Source organism: Arvicola amphibius, chromosome 1 (assembly GCF_903992535.2).
Source record: "Arvicola amphibius chromosome 1, mArvAmp1.2, whole genome shotgun sequence".
NCBI lineage: Eukaryota > Metazoa > Chordata > Mammalia > Rodentia > Cricetidae > Arvicola > Arvicola amphibius.
The window spans coordinates 63,387,200-63,400,053 of record NC_052047.1 but is presented as its reverse complement, the minus strand read 5'-3'; the positions used below and the strand labels follow the sequence as shown (position 1 = coordinate 63,400,053).

Below are 12,854 nucleotides of genomic sequence, written 5' to 3'. Positions count from 1 at the left end.
ATTGGTGTTGATTCTTGTATATTGAACATTGTATGTGAGTATGCTTCTACCTCTATTGTATGAGAGTATGCTTCTACCTCTGTTTAAAACAATTGTTATATTAAGATATTTATCATATTGCAATGTACATTTCTACCTCTGATATTATTTGTATAATGACATTGTTTACGTTTGGGGATATTGTCCTCATTTATTGCACAGTTGTTTTTCAGGTTTTTTAGATACATAGAAATTATATTTAGTATAGATAGTATAATCTTCGACCTCTTTGAAGAGCTGTAGAACATGGCCTTTAATCTAACCTAGAGTTTGGTACTTCTGAGACACAATCACTCCTGGCAACACCACTCTACTCCCAAGAGAATGTTGAGCACCAAAGACACTCCACTGGGAGCTTGTCTTCTTCTTGGCAGAAGTGGCCTTTAGGCAAAGAAAAAGCCCATACCTTGACCACTGACAGAGTTTCAGAGTATCCGTAAATGGATAAAAACAGGATTGTCTTATCTTGCCAAGACAGGGTTGGACAGTTCTACAAAAAGTTCCTTGCCTTTGAAAAATGTTATGTCAGTTGTGTTAGGCCTTAGCCAAAGTTGGTTGCCTCAACATTGCAAAACGAAACTTTGGGTGACTGCCCAGGTAGTTAGTTGTCTCTGTCATTTGTTGCACATTTTGGAAGTTTCTTGTTTGTACTTCCTGGTTGCTTAAGTAATATTACTTCCCTTCTCAGATCTTTGATGGGGTTGAAGATTAGATAATTGTAGTTACCCTCTACATTATTTAGACTCCTTGAAATAGAATGCTTAGTAAAACTTTTGTTATATGTTTCTTCTTAATATTGTTTGTAATTTTATATTTATTATTTGTTCCTATTGAATATAGTTGTATTTGGTTTGGTTCTGTCTTATTTAGACAAAAGGGGGAGATGAAGGGGAAGCCTAGCCAAAAACCTTGTTTTGTAAGGCGTGTCCCCCTTGGTCTAAAGGCGTGTCCCCCTTGGTCTAAAGGCGTGTCCCTCTTAGGCGTGTCCCCCTTAGGCTAATATTGACTTATAAAATCTTGCGGGCCTGCGGCCCGCCTGCTCTTTGTTTTCCTGCCCTCCTCGCTGGAACCTTGGATTTGTAAGTTCCCTTTCCTTTCCTTTTATTAAAACTGAATTATATATATTAAAGCTTGTCTGGTGAATCATAACTGCCGATCAACCACGCACCTTCAGAGAAGGAGTTTTTAAGGGAAGAAACCACAGTCCAGTGATCCGAAAGAGGCAAGGAGGGTGTAGAAAATTCCAAAAATACCAGTGATGATCACAAGGGGGGCAACTCCCTGCCTCTCAAGATCACTCTCAGGGACATAATCAGCTAGTTCCTGAAACACAGTATTCCAAAATACCAATGATAATCACAAGGGGGAAACACCCTTTTTCTCAAGATTATTCTCAAGATTACAATCTAACTTTATCTTCAGCTAGTTCCTGAAACACAGTCACTGAACAGGCTAATCCTAGATTTCTGATTCTTCTCTTCCTGCTTAGATTTTTTGCTATTTTCTTCCTGCTGGGGGTGGGGGTGGGGACCTGGATTTATCCAGGGCTTTCTCTTTCAGTTTTAAGTCTTATTGCAGAAAATTCCAAAAGAAAAGTGTTATTCTTTTGATCCCCGCCCCTTTGCAAGCCACGCCCACTCCTGCGACCTCTAACCTCTGGTCACCATCTTGGTTCTCTCTCTTCTCACTGTCCCTGTGTGTGTGTGTGCACACTCCCCTTCCTTTCTTCTTTCTCTTCTTCTTTCTTCTCTCTTCTTTCTTTTTCTCTCTCTCTCTCTCTCTCTCTCTCTCTCTCTCTCTCTCTCTCTCTCTCTACTTTAATAAAGCTTTATGCCTATTTTCTGTGTCTGTGCCATTAACCCCCTGCCACTGCCTGTTCACATGTGCTCACCCACCACCTTGGTCACACGTTTTTAAGAACAAAATTGGTGCCACGTGACCCCCGAACCAGGTTGTTTTTCCACTCTCGCCACGGCTTCCCGGCTCACTCGGTGAGTGTCCCCCCCCCCCCACGGTTGCTTCCTTTGCCAGAGTCATGGGGATTGGACTGGTCCTGGGGGCCAGTCCGTCTGCGTGCATTAGCACTGCACGCTTTCTGTGTGGTGCATTCAACTGAGGACCAGGCCTCAATTTATCTTTTTTTCCCCACTTCTTTACTTTTTTTCTTTTCTCGACCGTTAACCGCCGCTCAGAGCGGCTCCCCCTGGCCTCTCTGGGTTCTGGGTCGCCAGAATCCAGCTAGGTCATAGCACTCAGGTCACGGTATCCACGACCCTGGGTGTTTGCACGGCTCTGCATCCCGCCTATATTTCTCTTGGAAGACATTCCGATATAGGCCTTGGGTGCTTTCTGCGGGTTTTCACGATTTTGGCTCTGGATAGCAACCGGCTCTCCGGCTTTTGAACTTCCAGCCGGCTTTTTTAATTCCAGCCGTGGCATGGTGCAGATTTGTTTTTTTTTTTTCGGTTTCAGCCTTTTGGCCCTCCCCTCTGCGGCTTCTGTTATATCATGGCGGCTCAGCAACAGAGCAGATCATGCCTTTAGGTCCCTCTCATTAAACTTAAAGTCCTTACAGCTCAAAAATTTTAACTTCCCTCCCCCCCTGCAACACGTGGCTGCCGCCATCTTGGCTGAGGGCCAGGTGGATCAGGTGACTCGTCGCCATCTTGGCTGAGAGCCAGGTCAGGTGACCAATCTCTCCCACATTTTCTTCTGCATACCCTGCCTCTTCACCCAGTCTTCACTAAACTCCTCGTGTTAACTCTGTTACACGTGTTTTGCGCAAATGGTATGTCTCTGATAGGGCCCATCAGAGATGTCCAGGTTGCCCAATTCCCATTCACTCTTTCTATGTATAATAATTGTTCATTACATCTCATTTCAGATTACAAAATCCTAAGTCTCATTTTTTAAACTGGTATGTACTTTTAAGTCTCTTACAAAAATGCCTTAAGCTGTTCTCTACCATTGTCAATTCTGACATTAACCTTCCATTGCCAGCAGTTTCTTCTTTCTGCCTTTTTACGAGTCTGAATCTTACCTGTTAAGAGCCAGTATACCGCAGCTATATTTAATCCAGCCCTCAACTGCTCAGAGATCTGGGGAATGTGATATTTAAATATTTATTAAAAACTTTTCATGACAAAAAGAGACAGGTTTGCTCCTAGCAGCAGCTCTCTGCTCCCTCTAGAGAAGACAGACGCGCGCAGAACAACGTCCTGCAGTTTGTTTCCACTGCCGAGTGCTGACCATTGGGCAAAACTGCCTTTCATCTAATCTAAAGACCTCCAGACGTGGACAGAATCACTGGAATTGACAAGCCTAGCTTCTCAGGTCAAGGTAGGCCTGTCTTCCTACAGATTTCTTAGCCCACAAAGTCTTCTGGAGCCTGGCAAGACTGCTAAATAACAAAGGTCAAGTACAACCTTCAGCAACCATGGAGGACCCAAAAAGAGTAGCTCTGGATGCCAACCAAGTTAAGTTCTCTGTCATTTTTTAATTGGTAACTCAAGTAAAATCTTATCCTTCTCAAAGATCTCTGACAGTTTGACAGCTGAGAGGTTTTACCAGGTTGAGGTTTTACCAGGTTACCTCACCAAACAAATTTCAAATCAAATTTATCTCTTATGCTACAGTCATTATATGTCTAAAACTTCTGTTTTCACAAACCCAAGGAGTTCTTGTCTATCTTAAACAGGTCAGATACCCGCTCAATTCCCTGGTCCAAAAAATTTTTTTTCCTTAATTTAACTTTGTTCTTTGTTCTGCTAATACCTTAGAGACACCAGACATTTCCATGCCACAGACACCGGTCAGAAGCAAAGAGACCAGCTATGCCAGGATGTGACCAGCACCCAGCCTTCTCTCAGGTTTCCGCCCCCCCCCAAAGAGATCGCCCACAACCAACCGGAGCAGTCTTGAGAATTCGCTGCCCCAATTCCTTCAAACTGTGGTGTCTAATTTTTTGCTTTTTATTGTAAGCAATACCTGGGAATGTTATTCTTTTGGTCCCCGCCCCTTTGCAAGCCACACCCACTCCTGCTACCTCTAACCTCCAGTCACTATCTTGGTTCTCTCTCTCCTCACTGTCCCTGTGTGTGTGCACACGCCGTCTCTCCCCTTTCTTTCTTCTTTCTCTTCTTCTTTCTCCTCTCTTCTTTCTCCCCCCCCCCCACCGCCTGTTAACGTGTGCTCACCCGCCGCCTTGGTCACACATTTTTAAGAACAAAAGAAAGTGCATACGCCCCACTGTATTCATCACCGATTTCAGCACTTCCAGCGCGTCCCCAGTCTTACAAGAAGTCTCATGTTTTTAAAACTAGAGCATTTTTAAAGCTACTCCCAAATACTATGGCAATTTACTATAAATATTTCCATTCAAAGCCTTAGCCACCAGGTCATACCACTCCCTAACAAAAGGGCCAGTGGCGCCTAGGTCTCATCCGACACTAGTCACACTCAAGTCCCATCTCACACTGCCTTTTTCAGTTGTCTGTTCTGTCACAATCAAGTGCCACAGACCAACTGTGTCTTTCAGTTTCACCCCCTTCCCGTTCTCTACGCCCTAATGAATTAACAAATCAGGTTGTTGGGGAGCCAGCCTCCACAAAAATACCCTCTTTAGAGTGGAGGTGTGGGGATTTAGAAATATAGTAAAAAAATACAAAGATGTGAACGAAAATAATAAAACAAAGAAACATAGGATCGTAGTGGGTGGGAATTTCTCAGTGAGCACTGAGAATTCGCCTGTGTTAATAAACACAGGTTAATAAAGCCCTGACCCCAAAAGGTCTGAGTAAAACAAAAGACTGAATTAACATACAAATTGAAAGTCAGGGGCTACATTCCTCGCTAGACTCACGCCTGAGACCAAACACTCCATAGGCAAACCACTCCCTGGGTGGAATCCCAACTTATTTCCATAAAGGGAACTGGAACTTAGTTGGATCCTTAGACTTTTGTTTTAGGTAGGAACAAATTACTTCCCTACGTCAGGAGCACGAGGTCTAGCAACTAGCCACACCTGTTGACAACAGCCTTGAGAGAGCAGAACTCTCTGACAACTGGGTGGGAATCTTTGTTTGAGTCAATAACCTTAAATGAACAAGAAACTCTCTGACCTTTGGCCTCTTTGGGCCTCCACATCAGGTCACCTGTCCCATGAACCAGGATCCCTGGAAAGAAACTGTTTGCAAGAGGTGACGGACTGATTAAAACCTCAGTGGCTGTGGAGAGGCTGGAACACCGCAGGTCCAGAGCCTAATCACAATTTATCATGGCCTATCTTTAGTCCATGAAACCATTACTTGCCCCACTCTGTGTCAGACTTAACATTCCATAAACAGACTAAAATCTTGGTAACATAGTAAAAAAAAAAACAAACACGAGTTTCCACCAATCAAAGGGCCTGAGAGTGTTCTCCAAGGCCATCTAAAGCCTACAGCTAAAATTTCTCTAATTTTGCTACTTAATATTTTCACCAATGCATTTTATGTCTTGAGTTATGGCTGTCTTTGTTCTGCTGCTATACAAACGTCCTGAAACTGCTTTCACGTTAAAACATTGAATTTGGGGTGTCCTAAAACTGTGTTTCTGGACCAGGGCAGCTCATAGTTGGCTCCAGATTAACTTCTACCTTTTGAGGTTGACATGTGCTTTCGTGTGACAGTTCTACTCCTGACAAACAGGAGCATTTTTTGAGCAAATGATTTTAATAAGAGCAAAGCTAAATGACGAGAGTTTGGGCCCTTTCGAGTGCACACGCAGGCTGTAATCCACGGACGAGGCGTTCGGTCTCAGGATGTGAGAGAGGCTGAGGAGAAAGGAAGCAGATGAAGAGACCTGGACAGGAGGCATCCTCCAACAACTCTCAGCACCGCAACCTCCCCCAGAGCATTGACCAAATATTTGCACCCATATTCTCGGAGCTCTCCTGCACACAGTGCTGCTACTTCATTTGCTTCTGTTGGGTTCTGAGAAAACTGTAGGTGACAGAAGGAACAAAACCAAGCCATGTTCCTCGGGTCGTCCACAGACAGCCTGCTGACACAACACGCTTGCGACAAACTTGCCAAAGATGCCCCCCAGCCTCCCGGCCCTCACCTCACGGTCCCTTCCCGGTCCTCCCGTTTTCTAAACCAAATGCGGTGAGAAGTTTACGCGATCACCATCCATCCCGCACAAGTTGCCAGGTTCCATCCCAGCGCCGGCCACCGCCTGCTCCGCCCCCGTGCTCGTCCTCCCCATTGGCTGTTCCTGTAGCGCCCCGCCCACAGAGGCTCCGCCCCCGCTCCCTTCACCTTTCACCTCCTCACCTTTCGGAGCTCCCAGAAGTCTCCACCGGGGAGGGGGAAACGGTACTCTGTCACGACTAGCAAGTATTGGTGGTCATGGTTGTCCATCACAGCAACGATGGTCACGGATTAGCTGAGAAGCAGCAGTAGGTGGGGAAGCTGGCGTAGTACTTCCGCGCATGCTCAGTGTGGGCGCAGTGACGTAGTCGCGGAGGCAAGCATGGCGGCTCGGTGCGTGAGGCTCGCGCGGCGCAGTCTCCCGGCGTTGGCGCTGTCTCTCAGGTGAGAGAGTGCGGCCCTCCCGCTTCGGCCCCACTCGCTGCCGAGTTCTGGCTGCGGCCTTAGCAGCAGACTGGGGGTCCCCTCAGCCGGGTTCCGTGTGTCCTGGCCCCTCGTCCTCACAGCCAGATCCCCCGTCCCTGGCTTCTCCGCGCGGGCGTCCGGGGATCTGCTGTGAGGCGCTGCATGAACTGGGCTCGAGAGCCGAGGAGCAGGGCAGCTGGGGCGTTAGCGTGGGGACCCGGGCTCTGCAGAGATACGTCAGGTGGAAGGCACCACTTGCTTTTCTGACGACACACCGCTTGCTCACTGCCACGGGACACCACCCCTCCTGGGATTGCAAAAGCCAACCCCAGAAGCCAGAGACTTGGCCAAGGTCAGGCAGCCAGGCAGATGCTCGCCTGCTCTGGGGCTGGCGTTGCTAAAACTGGTTGGTAACTGCAGTGTGCACTTCAGGGCCAACTCGGTCATGCTCCAGACCAGGATGTATGCTGTCTGTTATGCCCAAATCCTCCAAGTCCCCCAAAAATCAACAAAGAGACCGAGTCCTGTATGTAAAAGCAAAGAGCCTTTATTTTATCCAAGTTTGCAAACTCTGTCTCTCCGCATGTCCAGCGTATTGGAATAAACGGAGCGCCCCAAGGTCAGTTAGAGTTGGGTTTTTATAGTAGTAAAGGTGGGGGTGAGGGGTTTCTGAGGTTCAGGACCCCTGATATTGGCCGACATTTGTCTAGGGGTGTCCTGGTGAGTGTGTGCTGGCAGGTGATCTGATCTACAACAGTTGGAAAGTTAGGCATTTCCGTTGGATGGTTCTTATGTGGTGCTCAGGTAATCTGTTTCTTCCTGTAACCGGGTATTGCGTCAGGCTAAACTACTGGGACTCAGGCCTCCATTTAAACTTACTGATGGCCGAGGCCTACTCTGGTAGGTGGTAATGGTTGGAAGTAAAGAACTTCCTTTAGATGCTCTATTTATCATGGCTGGCTCTTACACTGTAGTTCATTTAGGTAAATGCTTTTTTTTTTTTTTTGCCATCTTTATTTTAACCCGTGGCTTTGGGCTTTTGAGTTACACTTCTAAAGTTAAGCAGCTATTTAGTATCTACCTTGTTCCTTGCTAGGGCTGAGCTATTCGCTAATGAAAAGCAACTTTCCCTGCATTTTGTGGAAAATGGATAGAATGGGAGTTGGTTTTTTCATCTGGTGAGGGCAGACACCTTAAAAGGTGACCACAAGATGAAAACAGGCTTACACTGTGCCAAGAGTTGGGAGCAAAGCAGCCTCCTGGAATCTTCCTGTAGAGCACTTCTCATTTGTGGTACTGCATTTGACGTTAATTGTCAGGAAAGCAGCCTCCCACCCCCAGCTCCCCCCAGCCTGGTTTATGTCTGTCCCTGAAGTTGTGTTTTTGAAGAAAGGTGCTCCAGGAGGGAGGCCAGAGAGCTGTGTGGCCCAAGATTAACATCAGGTATCTTCTGTCGCGTTTACTCATTTGCTGGGGGCAGGTACTACTGCAAATGTGTGACAGAGGACAACTTGGAGAAATTAGTTCTCTCCTTCCAACATGTAGGTCCTGGGGATTGAACTCATGTCATGACTGGCTTGGTGGCAAGCACATTGACCCAATGAGCTAGCTTGAAGTCATGATTTGACTAGGGTGGCTGGCCAGGGGGCTGCAGGGATCTGCCCGTCTCTGCCACCTCAAGACTAGGACTACAGGTGTGTCTCTATGCTTGACTTTCTTATGTGGGTTCTTGGGGTGCAAACTCAGGTCTTTGTGCTTGCACTGTAGGAATTTTACCTACTGAGCCACCTCCCTGTTTCCATAGCCATGCATTTTGTGTGTTACAATTGCCTTTGTTAGATCTGAGGTAAGTCTTTCCTAGCAAATAGTTTGAAATTACACAAATCATTTCTTTTAAAACATTTACTTTGTTGGGTAGTAGGCTGCACATCATACAGTGCATGTGTAGAGATTTGGACAATCTGTGGGGGTTGGTTCTCTCTTTCTACCATGTGTGACCTCCAGACCAGAACTCTGGTGTCGGGCTTGGTAGCCAGTGCTCTTACCCACTGAGCGGTCTCAGGGGCCCAGATTTCTAAAATCTTATGCCTGTCTTTAGGCTGTCTTCACTTACCTGTTGGCTTTTCTGTAGGCCTTCTCCTCGCTTGTTGTGCACACTTACAAAACAGACGAACAGTGGCCAGAACCTGGAAGAGGACTTGGGTCATTGTGAGCCAAAGACAGAGCAGCCATCTGCAGACAAGACTCTCCTGGAAGAGAAGGTGAAGCTAGAAGAGCAGCTGAGGGAGACCATGGTAAGGACCCTGGCTTAGGGTTTCTGTTGCTCTGAAGAGGCACCATGACTACGGCAACTCTTATAAAGGAAAACATTGAATTGGGGTGGCTTGCTTACAGTTCAGAGGTTCAGTCCATTATTATCATAGTTGGACATGGTGCAGGCAGACATGGTGCTGGAGAAGTAGCTGAGAGTCCTACATCTTGCTTGCAGGCAACAGAAAGTGGACTGTCTCACTGGCATGACTTGAGCATAGATGGACCTTAAAGTCCACTTCCACAGTAACACATTTCTTCCAACAAGGCCACTGTTGGTGGCGGCACACCCCTTTAATCCCAGCACTTGGGAGGCAGAGGCAGGCGGATCTCTGTGAGTTTTGAGGCCAGCCTGGTCTACAGAGTGAGTTCCAGGACAGGCTCCAAAGCTATGAGAAGCCCTGTCTCTCGGGGCCATTTTCTTTCAAACCACCACAGACCCTTGGTGTAAGCACTTCTGGATTGCTGCGTGCATGGTCCACATGACAGCTTCCACGTTCACAGGTGACAAGGCACAGCCAAAGACATTTGATCATTTGTGTACTGCCTTCTGGGGGCCCCGGTGGCAAACAAACTGCCAAACCCTCTGTGACTCTGCTTCTGACCTGGGAAGTCTCTGTATTATGGTAAAAATTACACCTTTAATTCCAGCATGCGGGAGGCAAAAGCAGGTGGATCTCTGTTAGAGGCCAGCCTGGTCCACAAAATGAGTTCTAGGACAGCCAGAGCTGTTATACAGAGAAACACTATCCCCCACCTCACTCCCCCACCCCCCAAAAAAATTCTACAGGGCCTTCCATTCAAATGAGGGCTACTTGGTGTGATAAAGCTGGAAGTGATGAATGTAATCAGAAAATTATGTACAGGAGTGGAGTGTGGGAGTCAGTGATAGCAATTATCACTCCCATGTTGAAGAGGCAGCAGTCAAGTTTCTTAAGTGCATGGGCAATTGGTAGCATCACTTACATGGCTGGCACTGCTGAACTCTGTTAATCTTCAATCACAGTTCCTTCATAGATGAGGAAACTGAGATACAGAAAAACTAGTGGAATTTCCCAAGTTACCAAGGCTAGACAAGGACAAGCTGTCTCAGAGCCTTGCTCCATGACTGCCTGAAAACTGAGGTCAGGTATTTATAGAGACCTCCGGAGTCCACCAGTGGATATTAAAGTAGAGAATGTCAGAAATGGTGTTGAGAGGGTCAGTGGAGATCTGTCCTATCTCTGGTCCCACTAATTACTTGGCTGGGCATGGCCTCTTTGAGATTTCCTTCAGGTGATCTTCCTTCTTCTCTGGGAAGGCAGAGAGCTGAGGTAGGCAACCCCTAGTGATATGCTTCGACACCTTCAAGTTGGCGTTTTTCCCTAAGGAATGACGAGAGGGTATGAGCACATAAAGAAAACCTTTTAGCTCTTTCCCACTGTGGCCTTGGGTAGTAGCCTCTCCTTGCCTCCTGGAGACACCAACACAAGTGTAAATTACTCTTATTTAAACTTAGTTTTGTCCAAAATCTCAGTTAATGATATTTTATTTATGTCCTGATTTAGAGTTCGTTATATAATCATTTTGAAATCAGAATGGCTTTCTCACACATCTGTAACATAATTAAATCTTTTTCTTTTTCTTTCTTTTTTTTTTTTTTTTCCTTTTAGGAAAAATACAAACGGGCTTTGGCAGATACTGAGAATTTTCGGCAGAGAAGCCAGAAGCTGATAGAGGAGGCCAAGCTGTTTGGTAAGCAGACATTGTCGTTTCTGAGAGGGGAGAGAGCAGGGATGCAGATGTGGGTAATGTTGGTAATGCAGCTCCTGCTGTCCTCACAGTACTCTCCTGTTCAGCTGGCCTCGCCTGCCGCCTGGTCAGCACAGTCACCTTGCTTTGGGAGCCTCAGGGCACATTAAGCTAATTTCTCTCTCTTCCTGTGCTTTCTTCCTTTCCTCACTTTTAGTACCTATTACCTGCTCTTTCTCAGAAGTGCTGTGGTTCTATGGCATATCATTTGACCAGGCATCATGAACAGCCCTGTGTGAGAAGCCCATGCAACTGATACTAAGTGGAGACCATCTTCTCTTCCTCCATGCAGGCATCCAGGGCTTCTGCAAGGACTTGCTGGAGGTTGCAGACATCCTGGAAAAGGCAACCCAGAGTGTTCCAAAGGAGGCGATCAGCAACAATAATCCTCACTTGAAGATCCTATATGAAGGGCTAGTCATGACTGAAGTCCAGATTCAGAAGGTGTTCACAAAACATGGCTTGCTCAGGCTCAACCCCATCGGGGTCAAGTTTGACCCTTATGAACACGAGGCTGTGTTGCACACCCCTGAGAAGGGGAAAGAGCCAGGCACTGTGGCAGTAGTTAGAAAGGTGGGTTATAAGCTGCATGGGCGCATCCTCAGGCCAGCTGCGGTGGGGGTAGTGAAGGAAGCTTAGCTGCCTTCCTCGGGGCTCTGGACTTTGTAAGTCACTTGCTAGAACTTGAAAGGCAGAGGCAAGGCTTGTAATTTCTCATCTGTGAACACATCTAACCCTTGCCCAGCCTTGTTGGAAATTTTAAGTAAGCTAAGCAGAACACGAAGCTGCTTGCATACTATCAGGGACTCTGGGAGCCTGATCACTGAGTTTAGCACCACCTACTTCAGAAGAGGGCCTCAGGAGTAGTAACACTGTTAGCTGTTCCACCTGGTGATTGATAAGTACTTTACACAAATAAAAGGTCTTTGGCTACATCTGTGCTGCACAATCTCTCTCTGGGTGCCAACGCACTGGTATCACTCAGTATGGTGGGGTTCCTTAAAAGAGAAGGGCCAGAGTGGGAACAGTGTTCTTGCCAGCAAAGCTAAGACCTTCAAGAGCATGAATTCCTTCATAGATAGGATTTGGCTGCTGTGAATGGCAGCCTTTGAACTGGGAAATGAACACCTGAACTTGAACATACTTCGTTTTTTCTCTGCTTACAGTTTTCTCAATATTTAAATCTATAGCTAAGTAGTGCTAAGGAAATCATACGCTATCAAGACATCATTTTGAATGTGAAGCTGCATGACTATCATGCTTCAGACATTTCCACTTTCCAGGTTGTGGTCAAGAGCATTAAAAGTCTCATCTTTTTTGTCTTCCTAGTTTTCTAGTATTGAATTTTATCATCTAGTGGAGATCTGGTAAGCTCCTGAGGAGAAAGCCTGGCTCGTTCAGCTCACATTTAAGCTTGGAGCTGCATATGCCTGGGTTGTACATCTTGGCCTTACATATAGTTACAATATAGATCATAGGAAAAAACCAAGGAGCCAAAGCCATGTGGCAGAAGCTGACTTCAGGCTCCCACCAGCCAAAAGGCCTGTTTCCCATTTCAAGAGAGGGCTCAGGAAAAAAGCTAAGAAATGGTGATGTAAGTGAACCTGTGCCAGAGGAAGGAAGGCATTGATTGATTACACCCTTGTGCAGAAGCCAGGGCAGTACAGAAAATGCAGAGGTGAGGGGATAGTCTTTTGCCATTGAATACACAATGCCAGAATTCAAGGTTCTGTCGTCATGCATTCTGCTTTAAGCAGCCCTGAACTACTTGGACAAAAGCCAGACTAAAGGCAGCCTGACACAGCAGAGGCAATGTGCCTTTATGCTGCATAGCTGTATATCCACCATCAGGCTCACTATGGATGGGTAGTCAACCCTTTCCAGCTAAAGCTGCTGAGCAGTACAGAGCTCAGCCTACAAAGTCCAGATGAACCTGTTCACAGGTTCCATGTAAGACTCAAGAAAAACTGTCAAAGGCCAACCAGTAAAAGCTGACAATCAAAGTTCAATCTCCGGAATTGAAGGAATTCCCAAAGTTGTCCTGTGACCCCACCTGCGCTCAAACACAATAACCAAGTTTTAACAGTTGAACATGGATAGCATTTTTTCTGTCTCTAA

General features: G+C 46.5%; 1 protein-coding gene across 1 annotated transcript; it reads left to right on the top strand.

The window, feature by feature from the left end:
• The first annotated feature begins 6,389 nt into the window (after positions 1-6,389).
• On the top strand, positions 6,390-11,671 carry Grpel1 (GrpE like 1, mitochondrial). Its single transcript, XM_038341580.1, has 4 exons — positions 6,390-6,614; positions 8,767-8,929; positions 10,598-10,679; positions 11,029-11,671. The coding sequence occupies exons 1-4, from the start codon at positions 6,553-6,555 to the stop codon at positions 11,373-11,375; spliced, it is 654 nt and encodes a 217-aa protein (XP_038197508.1). The 5' UTR covers positions 6,390-6,552; the 3' UTR covers positions 11,376-11,671.
• The last annotated feature ends 1,183 nt before the right edge of the window (positions 11,672-12,854 follow it).